At 48.7% G+C, this 19995-nt stretch overlaps 1 protein-coding gene and 1 long non-coding RNA gene across 2 annotated transcripts in view; both read left to right on the forward strand.

The window, feature by feature from the left end:
* The window catches only part of SLC38A5 (solute carrier family 38 member 5), a 52188-nt gene that overhangs the window by 16356 nt on the left and 15837 nt on the right, over positions 1–19995 (forward strand). Inside the window, exons 2-10 of the mRNA XM_080988225.1 lie at positions 2185–2395; positions 5880–5964; positions 9248–9363; positions 10210–10283; positions 11230–11322; positions 11935–12016; positions 16826–16908; positions 19017–19075; positions 19283–19435. Of these exons, the coding sequence (XP_080844351.1) occupies positions 2304–2395; positions 5880–5964; positions 9248–9363; positions 10210–10283; positions 11230–11322; positions 11935–12016; positions 16826–16908; positions 19017–19075; positions 19283–19435 (837 nt within the window). The 5' untranslated portion in view covers positions 2185–2303. The remainder of the gene's footprint in view (positions 1–2184; positions 2396–5879; positions 5965–9247; positions 9364–10209; positions 10284–11229; positions 11323–11934; positions 12017–16825; positions 16909–19016; positions 19076–19282; positions 19436–19995) is intronic.
* The window catches only part of LOC308467006, a 41704-nt gene that overhangs the window by 3715 nt on the left and 17994 nt on the right, over positions 1–19995 (forward strand). The window lies entirely within an intron of this gene.

Here is a 19995-nt window from a genome sequence, read left to right on the forward strand (position 1 = left end):
AGACGATAATCAGGTATCTGAACAACATGACCAGTCCAACGAAGTTGATGTTGAAGAATCATTGCTTTGAGCATCACAGAACTGCTAGGCTGCTTTGGGGATGAAGGTTGGGAAATAAATAAGCAGAATGGCTGTGTGGACAGCCCAGGATAAATTCACCATTTATGCACCATTGCTGCATCAATGCCTCAAAACAAACAGACAGACAGACAGACAGACAGACAGACAAAAACCCTAGGCTGGCAGGGCCCTTCAGCAAAGTCTGATGTACATACGCAGCCTGTCCTCTCTTACCCCATGTCAGTTCACAGTCCCCACCACCAGAGTTAAATGTTTTGAGCTCCCCAGGAATGAGGTCATTCCGAGTCTAGAAAGTCTGCTAGCCTGGACAGGGCCTGCAGATCTCATTCCAGGAGTTAAACAGAATGCCACTCCTTGCCGCTGACGCTGCCAAGTCCAGGCCTTTTTTGCACTTCGGCCATCCGAAGCGTATCAGAGAAGCAAGCAACGCCATAAATCAGAAGAGGCCAAGGAGATCCAGGCTTAAGAGATCCAGGCAGCTCCCTTCTCCCAGCTAACTAATACTGCCACCCCTGGATTCCTAGTTCCCTTTTCCTCTTTTTTGCCCTAACCGACTGTGGCTGCAGTCCTGACCACACCAAATTCAGTAAGACTTCTGAGTAGACATGACAGTCCACGTTGTGCTGTGGGTTAACTTTCCCCCCAAAGCTGGACATGAGACTCAGTGGTGCAGTAGTGTAACTTTTAGAGTCTGGACTTAATGGGTGGGGGCTCCTTTAATGGGAAAGTGTATTACTTCACTGAAACTAAATGGGTCTTACAGGAGTCGGGGGTCTTTGTTTTGTTTCCTGCATTACTTCTGACTGAGGGCACTTCCAAATGACCTGTTAATATTCAGCGTTCATCCTGATTGTTGTTGTTAACTAAATTTGTATGCCACCCTTCATGAAAGAAGATTAAAGGGCATTAGCTATTTAATGAGCACACTGCGTTCCCCCTTACTTTCCTTATCACAAAAAGCCCCATCTCTTTTTTTGTGGGGCGTGTGGGTTTGTTGCACAAGACCTCCCAATAAATTTTAACCATGGCGTCTGAATTTGCCAATATGGAACCGAATCCCACCCCAAAATAGCAGCACTCAGGATGGAAGCGCCTGCAGGATGGCGGCAGCTCCCTCAAATCAACACTTTCCGTGCCATAAAAAAGGCCCCTTGCTTTTCCCAGGCATGACATCTGGCTTGTTCACGACACAGGCACACGTCTGGCGTTGCACTATTAGGGAAATCTCTGCCCTTCTTTTCCATCCCATCCCTTTTTGCCCCTTGTGTCATCCGGGTCCTTGCACAAAGCAGCAGCTGCAAAACCTACCCTCTTAAAGCCAGTGAAATACAGATTTATTGTATGTATTTCACAGGCAGCTAGAATGTTGTTACACATTTAATATCTGGTGCATTGAAATAATAAGAGTAAATGACAACAATAATTTTTGTGACAGCCCGTGCTGTTTTTCTAGAAAAAGAGGTGATGGAACTCACCATGAAGGCTTTCCTTGTCCTCTTATAATAGCAAAGGCGCCCACCTGAGAGGTGCTGGAACAGAGTTCCTGTGAGTTCCGGCTGAAAAAAAGCCATAGCTTTTTGGAAGCAGAATGGAGTATGAAAAGCGAGCGTGATTTATTTTTGCACAGTGTCTTCTGAGTGCAGTATTTGCCTCCCCTCAGTGTGATATTAGGAGAGGGGAGCTTCTGTGGGGTTTATGCCTGGGGTACTACATGCTGTCCTTCCCAGGGTGGCAAGAGGATGTGTGGAAATGCCAGACAGGGCAGCCTGCCAGCTTGCGCCTGAAGGGGAGGGAGGGAGGGAGGGAGGGGAACTGGGTAACATCCTTCCTCCTCACCCACCTCCTGTCGGGACAGACTCCCCTCTAGGCAAGGGGTTGGAATCACTGCCTGTTCTCTGGCACTCAGTAAACCCCATGAAAAGGCAGTGGCAATGCCTTTCCTGGCAGCGCCTCACAACTCTTCCCTCCACACCTACTTTGCAGCTGGGAAGAAGAGAATTTAGGTATCTTGATTCCAGGAGCCACCCTCTTCCAACCCCTGCGGCCCTTTGTAAACCTTACAGTGCATTGCTTGCTGAATTCTTTACTTCTCCATGTCCCCAGGTGTGCTGCTGATCAAGGTGTGCTCTGCTGCTGCTGCTGCTGCTGCTGCTGCTGCTGCCCTACTTGGCGATTTACCCCAGATAGTTTCACACACACACACCTGCCAGAGGATCACCAGGATGGAGCTACAGAATATGGGAGAGGATGCAAGCACCGAAAAGCTCAATGGGACCTTGCCTGATAGTGACAAGGCTGCTGTCCTGGAAGATGGGTGAGTCTTGAGGGGGGTGTTACGCACTTCCCCTCCTCAAATTGGCTCCAGAGGGTCCTCCAACTGTTTGGAGAACAGATTTGGGGGCGGGTGCTTGTGGAGGGGCTGCAGGCAGTGTTAGAAACTCAGATATATAAGCTAGGAGCCAAACGCCTCCTTAAACCAGGGTTACAATTGCCAAAACGGAATGTCTATTTGCCATTTTGGGGCCGGGCAGCTGGAAAGTCACATTTTTCAAGACAACTTTTTGGTTCCTGAAGTTCGTTCCGATAGTGCAGATAAAATAGAACGGATGAAATTCTACTGGATGGGGTATTGTGCATGAAAACAGTCTAGACCCAAGGGTGCCCAGGCATGCATCTCCAGATGGTGGAGATGTCAGGGGCAAATTTTGAACTCTGGCTGCAGCGGCAAGAAGTGGAGGGGGAAAACCTGTTGCACAAGAAGAAATGTGTTGGGTGAGCAGGACAGCAGTGCTGGGTGCAGCCCTGTATACTGAAATAAGGTAAAGGTAAAGTGACCCCTGACCATTAGGTCCAGTCGTGGCCGACTCTGGGGTTGCGGCGCTCATCTCGCTTTATTGGCCAAGGGAGCCGGCATACAGCTTCCGGGTCATGTGGCCAGCATGACTAAGCCGCTTCTGGCGAACCAGAGCAGCGCACGGAAACACCGTTTAGCTTCCCGCCAAAGCGGTACCTATTTATCTACTTGCACTTTGACGTGCTTTCAAACTGCTAGATTGGCAGGAGCAGGGACTGAGCAATGGGAGCTCCCCCCGTTGCAGGGATTCAAACCACCGACCTTATGATCACCAAGTCCTAGGCTCTGTGGTTTAACCCACAGCACCACCCGCATCCCCCTGTGTACTGTAATACATCAGAGTAAATAAGAGGGGGAATGGGGTGGGTAGGGAGAGCTGCTGTGTTGAGAGGTGTTATGCATCTCAAGACAAGCTGTTGGGGATGAATGATAAGGGAGGGCGGTTGCTTTCTTGTCCTGCTTAAGCTTTCCAAAAGCATCTGGCTGGTTGGAGAAAGAGCACCACAGCCTTCCCCAATCTGGTGCCCTCCAGATGTTTTGGACTACAAGTCCAACATCCCCAGCCAATACTGTCCAAAATACCTGGAGAGCACTGGTGGGGGACTGGATTGTCCATACCTTTCATGTGATTGCTGTTCTTACACTCTTAGGTTGGATAATGGGAAGCAGATTGTTTAGGTTTCAAGTCCCATCGATGCACTGGGATCATAGCCTGATTTTGTGTGGATTGTGGCAGTTTCCAAGACTGGGCTCTTAGCTTCCCCTCTGTGGATGGAACAGTGTTGCACAGAATGGGGCTTTCATTCCTCCTGCTTCCTGAAAAAAGTGGTTCTGGGGGTTGGAGTTCCCTTTGTGTGGGAGATGGGGCAGGGGGCAAGGCCAGCCCTACCACTAGACCAAGTGAAGGCGTCTGCCTCAGGCGGCAGATTCTGGAGAGTCCCTTAAGGCCTGCCCTGTGTCCCCTGAGCTCAGTTAGCCCTCTGGTGTAGTAGAAAATGCTGTCCCATCACCACCTCTGAAGTAAGATATAACTCTTGGACTTCTGTGCATGGAATGAGGGGGGAAACACATCTTATCCTTTAATTTAAGCAACAAAACACCAAGAGGGGGGCACTGCAGATTGGGAAGTGACAGATTTCCCCCTCTTTCATGAGCAGCTTCAGATCCCAGCTATTATTTGCCCTTCATGTAAACTTGGGCTGTGCAAATAATTTATTAGTCACTAATGCGTTCTTTCAGAGCCTCCATACTGATGTGTCAAAATTCTGCAGGTGTGTCAAGGCTGTCAAATGATGGTCACACATTTTTAAAGCCTTCACTGCTGGAGCAACAATAACAAGCAAGATAGCCTAATCATTAACAGGTTTGATAATTAGGCTGATGACAGCAATAAATTAAGCTGCCATCCTTTGCTTAACCTGAGAGTAAGCCCCACTGAAATGGTTGGTTCTTGCTTCTGAGTTGACACTGTGCAGTTAATTAACTGTTGTTGTGAAAGAATGAAAATAGCTTTTGTAGTAATTAATCACATAAAAGAAAAACGGACACATTTTAATTACGCCAGGTGAGGTTTGTGTGAACGTGGATGATTCACTCAACAATTTTTCTCTTCAGCTTTTATCCTGGAGCACCAGGGTTGGTCTGCAGTTACACAATTAAAGAAAAGAAACAAAACGAAGCAAAGAAACAGAGACTATTAAGAAACAAAGGCCAGTTTTTAAAGGCAAGGTGTGCTCCGTAGGCAGCAGATTGGTTCTTCAAGCAGAATAGGAACACAGGAAGCAGCCTTACTCTGAGCCAGACCATTGCCTCATATCTTCTTCTTTGGTGATCACTCGTAGCTGAGTAAGATTGTCTTCCATAAAATGGGTTTTTGGAAGACGCCTGTGCGTGAATTTGTTTTATGTGTGTAGATCAGTGCATGCTGACCAACACAAACTCTTTGCAGTAAGGCTCTATTCAGGGGTCAGCAAACTTTTTCAGCAGGGGGCCGGTCCACTGTCCCTCAGACGTTGTGGGGGGACGGACTATATTTTTTTTGGGGGGGGGACGAACAAATTCCTATGTCCCACAAATAACCCAGAGTTGCATTTTAAATAAAAGCACACATTCTGTTCATGTAGAAACACCAAGCAGGCTCCACAAATAACCCAGAGATGCATTTGAAATAAAAAAGACAACATTCTACTCATGTAAAAACGCGCTGATTCCTGGACCGTCCGCGGGCCAGATTGAGAAGGTGATTGGGCCGGATCCAGCCCCTGGGCCTTAGTTTGCCTACCCATGCTCTATTCCGATGGCATGAGTATCACGATGACCGGTAGATTCTTATCTGCTGCAGCCTTCAACTGCCTTCACAGCCATTGTAACATACCGCTTGTTATCATCCGCCTGTTCTGCCATTGAGGACTTCTTGGATTATTCTTTGTCTAGCTCCTTCCTTTTGACCTTACCGCCTTGGGTGACCCTGCTGGGAGTACGAGACTCCCGATGGCTTCGCTCACAAGGGTCATAGGAACATGCAAGCCCACTCACCACGACAAGGTGATGATCCAGCGAGTGAGATTGCCTGATATAGCCCAGTATGGTCCACACTGACTGGCAGAGGTTGAGGAAGGGGTCTCTTTCTCAGCCCTACCTGGCGGTGCCTGGGATTGAACCCTGGCCCTTCTGAGCTATGACCCTTCCTCGCTGGGATGTTAGATTCTCCTTCACTGCAGCCAAACATCAGGAAATCAACTGGTGACAGTATTTGATGGGGGGAATTGACTGGCTTGCTGAGCTGTCAGAACAGAGCATCCGGGGGTGGGGCGCATACACACAAAATGTGAGTGCATTTGTTTTGGACAGAGCCATTTTGCAGGCTTAGCACCTGGGGTTCTTGCTGATGCCCAATTCTGGGGCTGCGTCCATTGCCCTGATTCTGTGTTTCTTTCCCTTCCAGCTATGAGGAAGAAGAGCGTGCTTTGACTGAGGAAGAGGAGTTCCTGCCCCACATTGCTAGCAAGAAACTGAACCAGTTCACTGACGTAGGTGGCCGTAGAGCCCAGATATTCTCATCTCACCCTGGGTAGAAACTGAGACTATTGACATCCATTCTTAAGAGGTCCCAATGTACAGGATATCTGCTTTCTTTGAACTCCAGTTAACAGTCCACATGCCCTCTCCCTAACCATATATAGGACGATCCTCCGTACTCAGAATTTATGGGGTTGGCAAGGGGCTCTGTGCATGGCCAACGGATGTTGCAACCTTTGCTTTCCTCATCTTTCCTCCTGCCCTCATTTCTGCCGGATGCACCTTTTCGCCACTTCAGAGCTGAAGCCACCAGGAGAATCGCATGCCATCGCTTTTCCTGGATGGTGCTATTCCGTTCAGACGGCAGGTGGGGAGGCTGCATTGAAGGATCTCCCATTTAAACCAGTTCATGCCAACAGAAAACCAGCATGGCCTAGAGGAGGCTAGCCACAAGAGCTGTTCTCTCCAACATGCTAGTGTTATATGTGGAAGGATTTTATTATATTAGGGAAGCATTCAAGCATTGTGATTGCACCCCTCCAGTCGATCTCCAGTGGCACATCCCAGTAGCAAGAGCTGCACCCAAACAAGGCAACCAGTTCCTCCTTGGAGATTCCGTCTTTATCATTGTCCGCAGTTTCTCCCTTCATTCACTTGCTTGCCCCTTTTCTTTTTAATTTCTGCTGATTCTGTGTGGCCCATTAATGATGCTTACTGTGGGCACATATGCATATTTATATCCATTACATTGGATTCCAGGCTCCAGGCTCACGACCAACAGGAACCTATTCAAAAATAATTTATTTTTATTTTTTTATAACAATTTATTGGTTTTCCAAAAGTAGCAAAACAAAAAAAACAGAAAAGAAAACATTCATAACCAAATTAAACCATAAATTTTTAGTCGACTTCCCTCCACTCCCCCTCTTGGTTCCATTATAATGTACCATATTTTTCGCTCTACAAGACGCACCAAACCACAAGACGCACCTAGTTTTTGGAGGAGGAAAACTAGGGGAAAAAAATTCTGAATCTCAGAAGCCAGAACAGCAAGAGGGGTCGCTGCGCAGTGAAAGCAGCAATCCCTCTTGCTGTTCTGGCTTCTGGATTAGCTGCACAGCCTGCATTCGCTCCATAAGACGCACACACATTTCCCCTTACATTTTAGGAGGGAAAAAGTGAGTCTTATAGAGCAAAAAATACGGTACTTGTTTATGCACATCCATAGAACCTTATATACTTAACAATCCAATTTTAAAACCTTCATCTTATTATAAGTGACTTTTGAAAGTTATAGTAATGTAAAAATCTGTTCACAAAGCTTAAAAAATATGCATTGAACAATTGCCCTTTTTTTGTAATAATTTGTCCTGCATAGTTCAGTAATTTATGTTGCCAATCTTCTTCTTGATCTTCTTTGGCCGAAGCTTTTTCCTTCCATAGGGGCTGCTTGGTCTTAGCCTGGCATCCAGTCTCACATATTGGAACAGAGCCTTTTGCTCAAACAGTTCATCAAGTCCTGTACATCTCAATATCATTATTTTTTCACGCCAAAAAATAAAATTTCAAGCAGCAGACAAATACCATGCAGCTTGTGCATCTGGAAAAGGGTTGTACAATTTCCCATGCAGAGTCTACTTTATTTTGCACAATGCCATTCTGCCTCTGTGCCCCCCCCTCCAGTAGCACAGATCATCTATTGTAGGCATAGTAGGTGGTGGCAGGCAGCAATGTTGGGGGGGCTCCTGTTGAATTTCATCTGTGATGTAAATGGCAGCACACTGGTCCCTGCTGTAATGCGCAGGGCCGGCCCAAGGCGGTTTGACACCTGAGGCCACAAAATGGCGCACCCCCAACCCGGGAGCAAAGGGGGAGTGAAGATTTACATTGGACACAAAAGGGGGGACCAAACCAACCTTCCCAGGTGGTTGAAGTGGGAATCAAAGGCAGTGGTGTGTGTGGGAAGGGGCCTGCTCTGAATCACACTGGGTGGGTACAGAACCCAGGAGACTCCAGGGGGCAGCCCCCCCCACTTTCCTCCCTAGGAGTGGGAGGAGACCAGCGGTGCCAAGAGGCCACATTGGGGGGAGGGCTGCCAAGGTGGCAGCGGATCCGCTCTCCAACATGTTTACTTCAGCCATTGATGCCACCATGCCTTTCTTGGAGGTCGGAAATGCTGCTCCTATGGATGCTGCTGCCTGAGGCAGTCACCTCAGCTTGCCTCATGGGTGGGCAGGCCCCGGTGATGTCTGTGCCATTTTGTCCCCTTTTAAAAAGTCTCTTTAGAGTATTATTATAATTATTATTTCTTTAAGAGAAGAGGCATCAAACCCAGAGGGCCAAACTACGCACCCAGCAGATAACCAGACCCCGCAGCCATAATTTTTCACTGAAGGATGCCAGTTCCGCTGAATCCGACTACAATGGTTGGTTCAGTTTCTGTTGGATGCTAAAGTTGCGTTTCCATGTCAAAGAGTTAGACCTGTCTGTTCTGAACTCTGGCCATTCTTCTCCTAGAAGCTGACTGCCAGTCCTGCTGTTGTCTCTCCTCCTCATACATTGCGCGTCAAAACCGTACTGCCAGTTTAAAGCCCCCTCCTGCCCCCCTCCCATATTCTGCCTTTCAAGAGACTTTCACTAGCCCAATCTGCTCCAGCTGCTCTGAGGCCTGAGCAGAGGAGCCCCTGCATCTCCCAGGTCCTCAGTCTGAACTGAGGAGCTTCCCCAGTCGGCAACCGTCCAGGTTTCCCCCTAGTCTGCAACCCCCATCAGCCCGTTATTCTGGCCAGCGATTAAGGATGATGGGCTCTGTAGTCCTTCAACAGCAGGAAGGCATCAGGTTGAGGAAGGCTGGTCTAAATGTTTGCACTACGCCTTGCCTCCCACATGGCTCCTACCAGCCAAGACCCCCACCCCTGACCCAACTACCAGCATGAACATCATGTTCTCCAAGTTCTTTTTTCTTCCTGGCTCCTAGACTCTGTCATAGGTGCCAGTCCCTTTACGTCAGGAGTGGGGAACCTGTGGCCCTGCAGATATTGCTGGACTCCCAACTCCCATCAGCCCCAGCCACCGTAACCAACAGTCAAGGATGATGGGAGCTGTAGTCCAGGAAGTCGTATGGCTCCCTTTCCCTGCTGTGCTTTGTTGTTGTTGTTGTTGTTGTCAACAGTGCATTTTCCACAACACAGTCTCTCCCCCTCCACAAAAGTGAAACCCTTTGCTTGTGTTGCGTGTGCCCCACCATTTTTCTCTGACCTGATTTTTGACTCTTCCTTCCCCTCTGACTTGCAGTTTGAGGGAAAGACGTCCTTTGGCATGTCGGTCTTCAACCTGAGCAACGCCATCATGGGCAGCGGCATTCTGGGCCTGGCCTACGCCATGAGGAACACGGGGATCGTCCTTTTTGTGTGAGTGCCCCTGCCTGGCACACCGGCCAGGGAGGCTTCAAAGCCCTGGGGAGAAGGAAGCGGGTGGGAACGCGCCCCACTCATCCCACCCAAGGGCACAGGCCATTGGCAGGGCAACACGCACAGAGCTGCCTCTGGGGAGCACAGCTGAGCAGCAGCAGAGCAGCAAACTCCCAAGCAGGGGCTCATAGGAGCAGAGGAAGCAGCCCAACACAGAGCCAGATCATCTAGCTCGGTAGCATTTGCAGGGACCGGCAGCGGCTGGCCAGGCGTTCAGGCACCTGAGATGCCAGCGATGGAACCCAGGACCTTTGGCATGCGAAGCAGATGTGCTGCCTAGAGCAGGGCGGTCCACCACATGGCCCTCGGGCCGCATCCGGCCCTCAGTGCCTTTTTTGGCTGCCCTTGCCAACATTTGATTCTCGCCCTTGCCCAGCCCTCGCCCTGGCTTCCCACATCTGGGTAAGTGAGGCGTTGGGAAGGAGGCATGAGGCTTTGCCAGGGTCCTAGAGCCTCCTCCCTAAAGCCTACTTAGAGCTTTCCCAGCTTTGGGGAAAAGGTGGAAGGGCTCTAGGACAAATGTCGGCCTTGCTCCCCATCTTCCCAACAAGACAAGCGTGCAGCACAGAAGTTCCACATCAAAGTACACTTGTAGCCCACTTGGTATGGAAAGTTGGACTGCCCTGGTCTGAGGTTTGATAGGACTCTGTGGCCTCTGGGATTCTGTGCCTGGCTGTGGGAAGGGAGGGAGTTAGGTTTGGATTTGAAGCTTGGGGAGTTGGCAGGCCCTGCCCCTGGGACAACAGTGGTGTGGCTGATGCTTGCTTTTGTCCATCTCTTCACTAGGGTGCTTCTGATCTGCATTGCTTTGCTGTCCTCCTACTCCATCCACCTGCTGCTGAAATGCGCTGGCGTTGTGGGTAAGTTGTGGGCAGCGGTAGACACCCTTCGCTGCTCCTCGGATGTCATCTGTACTCGCCCCAAGAGGCACAAATCAAAGGTGTTCTGGCCGTGGGGAGTAGGAAACTTCATTCCTCTGTCTGGAGTCAGACAGTATCTTTAGAGGAGAATTGGAATTGGTTCAAGAAGGGTTTTGCTGACACGCTGTATTTGTGAGTGCACAGATCTTTATTTTTCATAATAATAAATTTTATTTATACCCCGCCCTCCCCAGCCAAGACCGGGCTCAGGGTGGCTAACACCAAATAAAAACAATTGATTGAAATATAGCTTAAAAAACAAGATTAAAATGCAACTTTAAAATGCAATGTCATTTCAGTGGAAACTTAATCAAAAAAATTTGGGGGGATAAAAACGTCAAGTCTTCACTAAGGCCCAGTTCTGCCTCTGGCTGAAGACGCTTTGAAGGCTTTTGGAACAGTACCAACACTTGCCAAATCTGACAAGCCATGGCAGAGAAACCCATGCTTTAAACGTTCTCCTCAGCCTCTCTTGCACAACTTCTGCCACCTGCAGCTTCCAAAGTGCCCAGATTCCTGGTTTTTAAAATGTTTGAGGCATGAGGTGAGTTGGCATTTGCAATTGAGTTGGATCTCTGTAGTGTTTTGTGTCAGCTGGGACCAGGCAAGCTATGCCTGAAGAGCATGTTTGGGCCTCCTTTCACTGCCTTAACGTAGAATCGCACACTTTCCTGACGAGGCAGGATAGGGAAAGTCCCGTGAGAGCTGGAGTGGCGAGTGGCGATGTTCATTATGGGAGAAGCCTCATTGGTAAATAGAGGGGAGGTGGCTGAACTGGAGGAGCGGTGACACTAACCAGGAGCCATGGGTTACAAGTAAGGTGATTTCCTAGGCATTTGTGAAAAAACAATTACAACAACAATCTGCACCTCTCTTTTTCATCTAGGAATTAGAGCCTACGAACAGTTGGGACTCCGGGCTTTTGGCCACGGGGGCAAAGTGGTTGCAGCTGTGATAATCTCAATACACAACATAGGAGGTAAGGGCTTGCTCTGACCCATAGATGTTCTGTGAGGCTAAGAAACAATCTGTCACGGTAACACAAAGCCCACCCAACCCCCCCAAGTCTGGGGCTCCACAACCTGTAGGCATTATTGATTGTCTCCCAACATAATGGCAAGAAGCATCCCATCCATTCATTTCTGTTTGTGCAGTAGAACTTCCTCCCGCTCTCCCCCCCTCCATGCAACCCCCCCCCAAACAGCTCCAGGGGTTCCCCCAACCCTTCGGAGAAGATTTGGGAGGGTGTGGGGCTTGCACAGGGTGATTAGAGGAGGAGAAAGTCTCCTTGTGCAAGTGGAAATCCTTGCGCTTACAGGGCATGTTACCTGGATACTGCCCTGAACGTTTAGACCATTTGTCTGTGCCAAATTTATCCTGTATTACTGCTAGCAGGAGAGAATGTGTGGGCACAGAACTGTATAGGGTGCCGAAACTCTGGTCATTTTCTCATGAATTCCGCATCATACCCGCTACCTGATTTGGCTTGTATGCGAAATGGTGGAAAAATTTTGTCCTGCGGCCCTGCTGATTGCTTTCCTCCTGCCAGGTCAAGAAGGGAAATCCTCCTGACAGCTTTTTCTTTTCACAGCAATGTCCAGCTACCTGTTTATCGTTAAATCTGAGCTGCCACTTGTGATCCAAACTTTCTTAGGGCTGTCAGGGGACAACGGGTAAGCAAAACAACCTCCAGTTCAATTCTTAGTCCTGCACTGACCTTTCCCCCTCTGTTGTTTCTGTTTTCTTTTTATTTATTTTAAAATAAAAATTAGGAAGGGCCAGTGACCACACTCAGTGTACAAATTTAATCAGAAAAGAAATAGAAGGTGACTTAGTAGGGCCTCACTTGATCTTGCTTAGCCTTTCATCTGCAACCTTTCTGAGCGCTTTTGGCATTTTCAAAAAGAATTGTGAGCACCGCAACAAAATGGTTGCCACGGCAGGCCACAAAATGCCTGTGGTGGCCTGTGGAAGTGTGTTCTGCTATGATTTGCTGTCCCCTCCCCTGCTTGCTCACAATGTGGGATGTGTGTTTTGTAGATGCTGAGAGGGAGGCAGCCTGGCTGGGAGCAGGAAAAAGGGAAAATGCACAGAGTCCATATCTTTCCAAGGCAGGGTGTGTGTGTGTGTGGAGAGGGGTGTGAATGCGACAAAAACATCTGTCACCCAGAGAGAAGGAGGTTGGAAAGCAAGCAAACAGACCCCAGAACGAAGTATGGCTGGCAGGGGGAAATGGGATGGCAAACCAAGAAACAGAACGTGGGTGTTTGGGTGGGAAGCATCAGAGCCCCAGAGCTGAGGAAGGGCGACAACAAACACAAACCACTTCCGGGTTTAGGGTGGTGTGGGTGGTTGCCCCACACGGGGTGCCAAGCTGAGGGACACCAAATTGAGGAGATCTGCTAGATCCATTTGAGGGTGCCAACTTTTGGTCTTGCTCAGTGCGCCATTTTGCGAAATGTTGCCAAAGTCCACCCCTGCACAAACTTCCAGAGTGGAGGGGAAAACAACAACATATGATGATGATGATTTATTTATGGTTTTCCCAGCCACTCTGGGCGGCTTCTAACGAAATATAAAAAATGCAATAAAACGTCAAACATTAAAAACTTCCCTAAACAGGGCTGCCTTCAGATGTCTTCTAAAAGTCAGATAGTTCTTTATTTCCTTGACATCTGATGGGAGGGCGCTCCACAAGGCGGGCGCCACTACCAAGAAGGCCCTCTGCCTGGTTCCCTGTAACTTTGCTTCTCACTTCTTCAGGTATATACAGAAGAACCCTTGCGAGAGGGGAATAAACAACAACAATAGCTCAAACTCCCAGAGGAAGAGGAGAAAAAACACACACACACACACACACACACACACACACACACACGGTCTTCAGTTCCTTCCTTCCTTCCTTCCTTCCTTCCTTCCTTCCTTCCTTCTCTTACTTCCTCCCTCCTTCCTGGGCATCATTACTGCTATAGGCACCATGTTGAGGACAACCAGACTTGAGTACTACTTAGTACTCCCTTTAGTAGTACCCCCTAAGTACTACTAAAGCAATTAACACCCATTTCCACAATCCCTAGCGTGGACATAGGGAACCTGGAGCCCCACAGATATAGTTGGACTAGAATTCCCAGCATCCCTGGCCACTGTCTCTGCTTGTGGGCGCTGATGGGAGTTGGAGTCCTGGAAGGTCACCCCAGGTTCCCTGGCCCTGCCTGGACGCATTCCTCGGCTTATTCCACAGGAGTTTTTTTTGTGTGTGATTTCAACTTAATAACAGTTGTTTTTATTTTATTTAACGATGGCCAACAGATTTTTAAATTAAAATCCGTTTTTGAGCCAGTGAGAACACCCAGTAGTTTCACCTCAGAGTCAACTTGGGGGCAGCACCCAATCACATCCGTGGTTATTTTAAGGATCTGAACCCGCATTGACCTTCCCTCTGGAGCCATCGTAGGACCACTGTGACCCGCGATGAAAGTGGATCAGGATTCTTCCCCTTCTCTCTCTCTCCCCCCCCCCCCCCAATCTTGGCCCTTCCCTTCAAGCTAGGTCTGCTGTGAGGCCTTCGGAGCCGTTTTATGGAGGGAAGCAGCTGGCCTTTTTTGGCTCCATTTCCCTTCTATAAATGGCTCCCAGCGTGGGGCTTTCTGCCCTCTTCACATGCCTTCCCTGAGCAGGAGAGCTTCTGGGGCCTAGCTGCCCCCAGCCATTCCTCAGCAGTGTCCTGAATTGGAGGACCCGACCCCCCTCAAACAGAAACGCGTAGGGCACATTCCCCCCCAAGTGAATTACAACCTTCCCCTTGACACCTGTACTTGAGGTTTGCTTTGAACCTGGGGCCAAACTACCACATCGAAACACAGCTGTCTTGTAACATTATCCAGTCCAGAGTTAGATAAAGGGAAGGAGAAAAAGTGGCTGGAAAAGAAGGAGTTTTTGCAGAGGAAAGTGACCAGAAAGAAGGTTAAGCGCCCCTCCGTTCCCTGCCGCTACTGCACCAAAAATCAGCCCGCCCCCCCCCCCCCGTCCCCAAGGCTGCCTCGTAGCAAAGTAACCTCTGGCTAATGTTTCACATAGCTGTGTTGTGTAACATGTTGTTTGAACCTCTCACTCCCAGCTGTTAAAAACAGTAAATCAAAATGCTAAGTTTCTGGGGTGAGGGAGAATCTCGCTCAGTCAGCCTTGAGGCCCAGGGCTGCTACTGTTGGAGAAAGTGGGCCCGTGAGTTGAATAAATATTATTTACTTATTATATATTTATAGACCACCTTTTTCTTCTAACAGTCTCAAGGTGGTGTACATGGTTCCTCTCCCCCCCACCCCCAATTTTATCCTAACAACAACCCTGTGAGGTAGGTTAGGCTGCGAGATTGTGACCCATTGAACTTCATGGCTGAGTGGGGATTCGAACCCTGGTCTCTCCCAGCTCCTAGTCCAGTACTTTAACCATTTTGCCACACTGGCTGTTGAAAAGATAGATATAGAAAAGATGATGCCAAGTTCTGGTGTCCATTGTGCCGGCTGAATGTAGCCCTGGAACCCCTTGGTGGGCTTCACGGAGCATGGTAGAAGAAAACTTGCCTTCCATTTCACTCAAAAGGAAAAGAAAAGCTACACCTATACAGTGGTACTTTGGGTTAAGAACTTAATTTGTTCCGGAGATCCGTTCTTAACCTGAAACTGTTCTTAACCTGAAGCACCACTTTAGCTAATGGGGCCTCCTGCTGCTGCCGCCGCGCCGCCGGAGCACGATTTCTGTTCTCATCCTGAAGCAAAGTTCTTAACCCGAGGTACTATTTCTGGGTTAGCGGAGTCTGTAACCTGAAGCGTCTGTAAACTGAAGCGTCTGTAACCCGAGGTACCACTGTATAGTGGTACCTCTGGATACGAATGGGATCTGTTCCGGAGCCCCGTTCGCATCCTGAAGACGCATCTGCGTGTCTGTGCGTGCATGGGTCGTATTTCGCTACTTCTGTGCATGCGCGTGATGTCATTTTGAGCATCTGCGCATGCACGGGCGGTGAAACCCAGAAATAACGAGCTCCATTACTTCCGGGTCGCCGTGGAGTGCAATCCGAAAATACTTAACTTGAAGCTACTTCAACCCGAGGTATGACTGTATTGTGGCTGATTATGTGGAGTGACTAAAAGGGGGTGGGGGTGGTCACTGTGTACAGTTAGACTACCCTGAGACAACTTCCTGCAAAATGTTGTCTCAGGGTAGTCCCCTGGTCTAGAAGACATTTTGTGGTTTTTTATTCTCATGCCTCCACTTAGAGTCACTGGGGTTAGGAAAGTTTGTTTTTGAAAACTAAAAATTAAAGCTATCAATATTCTGGTGAGGCTCCCTTATACAGTCTGGTTCATCCAGCGCTGTTCCATCTCGTCTTGAGAGCTGCTGGATCTCCCAGGTTTCTGGCAGAGGGCTTTTCCTAGCGTTTGGTACCCAAGATATCTTATAAACTGTCTAGTTAAGGAGTGCAGTCTAAAAACAAACGATATACCATTAAAAAATAAAATAGAAATGCGTCTTAAAACGGTTAAAACCACAATATAGAAACACATAAAAACATGCAAAAAAATCAATGAAACAGAAATCCAGAGGATGGAAAACAGGGTCTGATCTCATGGGTCAGAGAAAGCCTGGGCAGAAGATAATTCTTTCCAAGACATATGAAGACACCTGTATGGCAAAGGGAAGCACATTCCACAGTACAGGGGCAATAACCGAAAGTGCCTGTTTTGGGCCACCGCCCTATGATATTCTGTAGGGTGTGATGCCGCAAAGGCTTACAAGACAGGTGATCTTTCAGGGAACCTGGAGCTGAGTTTTTCAGAGCTTTGTGTGTCAACAAGACCTTCAACATGACCCGGTAGCTGACTGACAACCAGTGCACATCCTCAACACTGGTGTAAGGAGAGCCCAGTGGCTCCTCTCAGCTGTCCAGATGCAAAATTCTGCATTATCTGCAGCGACTAGATCCATCTCAAGGGAAGCCCCACGCAGAGCACATTACAGTAGCAGGGAATGGCAAACCTGAGTCTGTTGCAGTAGAAATAACTTCAAAAGGCATTTGCCATGTGCACAAGCTTTCTGATGACATGGACAGCAGCTTTCCAAAAGTTTATAAAAGCTGCTAGACCTTGAGGGTGCCAGGTGCGTTTGTTGCTTTTCGTAACGTGGCTTCCTGTCTCGGAAGTATTCTGCTGGTTGTTCTTGCTCATTAATATCCATATAGACTTAACGGAGGGGACGGGATTGAGTGAGCAAATGCCAAGGAGAACCGGGACCCTGTGCTTCCCAGCCACTGTGCAAAAGGGGGAATTCAAGCTCATTGCACAAAGGCGAGAAAAGCTGCCCGAATTCCCTCTTGGATGCAACGGTTAAAGGACAGGAGCCCTGCTTACTTTTGCCTCTGTTCACCTGAGGGGGAAAACGTAGCATCCATTGGCTGTTGTGACCTTGATACTGTTTGTTTTCAGCGAGTGGTACATGAACGGGAATGTCTTGATCATCGTTGTCAGCGTTGGTGTCATCCTGCCCCTGGCTATGATGAAACATTTGGGTAAGTGGTGGAGAGCATCTGTCTCTGGTGTTTTGCTTGGGTACACTTGGATAATCAATGGCCCAGCCACGGTGTGTGTGTGTGTGTGTGTGTGTGTGTGTGTCTGCAGGGCCGTCTTTACCCAGCGGTGCGGGGCACCTGGGGGGCAGCAGGCACCTGTCACTGAAGCTGCCTAAGCTCTAAACTATCTACCTGGTGGGCGATTGGTGACTGCGGCAATGTCCGCTGTGTATTGGCTGCCGCTGCGGCAATTGTGAGTGACAGGTGGCTGCTTCCGCTGATCGGGTAGACGCTAGGCAGCAATGGCAGCACGCGTGATTGCAAGCGGCGCTCCGGCGGGTGAGTCATAATAATGTTTAATTTGGGGGCGCTGGGCAGATCTTTGCACCCCGGTGGTGCATATGCTAAAGACGGCCCTGTGTGTGTGTGTGTCACTGCAGTGAACATTTCCTTCCTTCTTCCCTGAGAGTTGAAGGCAATGTTGTTTGTGTCTCTCCCGCCCTCTGCTGGAGGGAATCGGCTTTGGCATCATATGAGTAGCATCCTGTTCTCACACTGTCCCGTCAAACCTGCTACTTCCTCTGGGGAATTACTTTTCCCTGTCAGCTTGCATGCCCATGGGAAATGTTGCGGGTGAAGAAGAATCTGTATGTCCTGTTGCAGGGGGTTGGGCCAGTCTTAAGAAATTTATTTTAAGTACCGTATTTTTCGCTCTATAACACGCACCCGACCATAACACGCACGTAGTTTTTAGAGGAGAAAATCCGTAGGCATGCCACCCATAGGCATTCCCTCCATAACACGCACAGACATTTCCCCTTACTTTTTAGGAGGAAAAAAGTGAGTGTTATGGTGCAAAAAATACGGTAAATAAATAGGTGTCAAAGTTTACTTCTAGAGTAGGTTGCCACTTACCTCTGTGCTTCCAGAATGTTCCTGGAATGAAGATAGGGTGGTCTGTGGCCACCATTAAGAGGGTCCTTTCACAGACAACACACACACGCCCTTTCCTCATCAAGTAATTAATATTTTTTAAAGATGCCACTGTCTCCACTGCAAGCAGACCTTTGCCCATGTGAATCACGGCAGTCCCTTCCAGTCAGCCTATTTATGGAGCATTCATTCTGGTTTGTTGGCGCAAAGTTTGCGGAGAGGTTAGACAGCACTAGCTTTTCATGTAACACTTGGTTCTGATTTGTTTGCGTGGAAGTCGGGCAAGCGTTATCTCACGCTATCCAGTGCATTTTTCTGTCACTTTTCCTTATTGCGAAAAAAGTACCGATTCTTTTAGGGGAAGTGGGTTTGCTTTGCAACAGTGCCTATTCACCTTAAGTTGTGCAACCTGAATTTGTTGGTGTGCCATTGAACCCTGTCACAAAATAGTGGTGTTCTGGAAGCACCCAATAAATATGTTCACCCTATCCCCCCAACTTCCCCTCTATAGGGCAGCCTAAATGTGCTTCCTAGTCCATCAAAACTGCAGAATTTTTAATTTCAGGTATTTCCCCCCAGCCCTAACCCTGTTTGTTTGTTTGTTTGTTTGTTTGTTTGTTTGTGATCAGGGCTCTTGTGCCTTTTAGCAGGATGATAGGGAGAGAGGTCCAACAGGTGCTGTTTTTGTTGGCATGGAGCAGGGGTCAGCAACCTTTTTCAGCCGTGAACCGGTCCACCGTCCCTCAGACCATGTGGTGGGCCAGACTGTATTTTGAAAAAAAATATGAATGAATTCCTATGCCCCACAAATAACCCAGAGATGCATTTTAAATAAAAGGACACATTCTGCTCATGTAAAAACACCAGGCAGGCCCCACAAATAACCCAGAGGTGCATTTTAAATAAAAGGACACATACTACTCATGGGAAAACAAGCTGATTCCCGGACCGTCTGCGGGTCGGATTGAGAAGGTGATTGGGCTGCATCTGGGCCCTGGGCCTTAGTTTGCCCACTCATGGCACGGAGATAACATGTTGAGCAAGAAATGGCGTAGTTTACAAGCAGGTTGAAAAGAACTGAACAGGGGACCTGTTCTGATCCTTGTTATCATTTACTCTATGTGGAAGCTTGATGTGCTCTCTCTTTCTCTCTCTCTCCCTCCTTCTCTTCACAGGTTATCTTGGTTATACCAGTGGGCTCTCCCTCACCTGTATGTGTTTCTTCCTCATCTCGGTGAGTTGATGGGAATTTTCAGAAGCGCAGTCTTCTCCCACCTGGAGAATTGTGTTTTCTTTATAAGCTGCCAGGTGTAATAGGAAATGGGTATCCAGGGCTCCTAGTACTTAATGCAGAAATGAATTTTGTGGCAGCTTCTCCCTCCACTCCCTGCTCCTTTTCCAAGCTTGGTATTCAACATCAATTTTCATTCTCGCCTTAAAGGTGATCTACAAGAAATTTGAGATTCCCTGCCCCCTCAATGGGACGCACTCTGAAAAGCCCCCCGTCTACTATAATGGGAACAATGGCACTTTGGGGTCTGATGATGATGATGATGATGTCTGTGCTCCTGAGGTCTTCACTGTCAACTCCCAGGTTAGTAGGAAGGATCCTGAAAAGGATTCTGGGGGACGTGTAGGGGCTTAAAAGTGGCTGGGAGGCGTAGTGAAACTGCATCAAATGCAGAGCTCAGAAGTGAACTTGTAGAATTTTATGGGAGATCTGTGTGTGTGTGTGTGTGTGTGTGTACGCGTGCGCACATACTTCAGACGTGGGTCTGAAGGAGGGACACGGATGGTGCTGTGGTCTAAACTACTGAGCCTCTTGGGCAGAGGTTGGCAAGGCATACTGGGCATGGGCCGGATCACTCCCATGGAGATCGTCCGTGGGCCGGACTGGCGCAGCATGAAGCCGGAAATCACGTCTGTGCATGTCCACGGCACTGGAAATCGCTTCTGCGCATGCCCAGACGCTGAAAATCACGCCTGCGCAGAAGTGATTTTCGGCGTCTGGGCATGCGCAGAAGCGATTTCCAAACGATATGAATCAGAACCATGTGATGATTTCTGGACCATCTGCGGGCTGGATCCAGAACCCATTGGGGCCGGAACCGGCCCGCAGCCCTTAGATTGCCTACCTCTGCTCTTGGGCTTGCT

The sequence above is a fragment of the Podarcis pityusensis genome (assembly GCF_964106645.2).
Source record: "Podarcis pityusensis genome assembly, chromosome: 17".
Taxonomy (NCBI): domain Eukaryota; kingdom Metazoa; phylum Chordata; class Lepidosauria; order Squamata; family Lacertidae; genus Podarcis; species Podarcis pityusensis.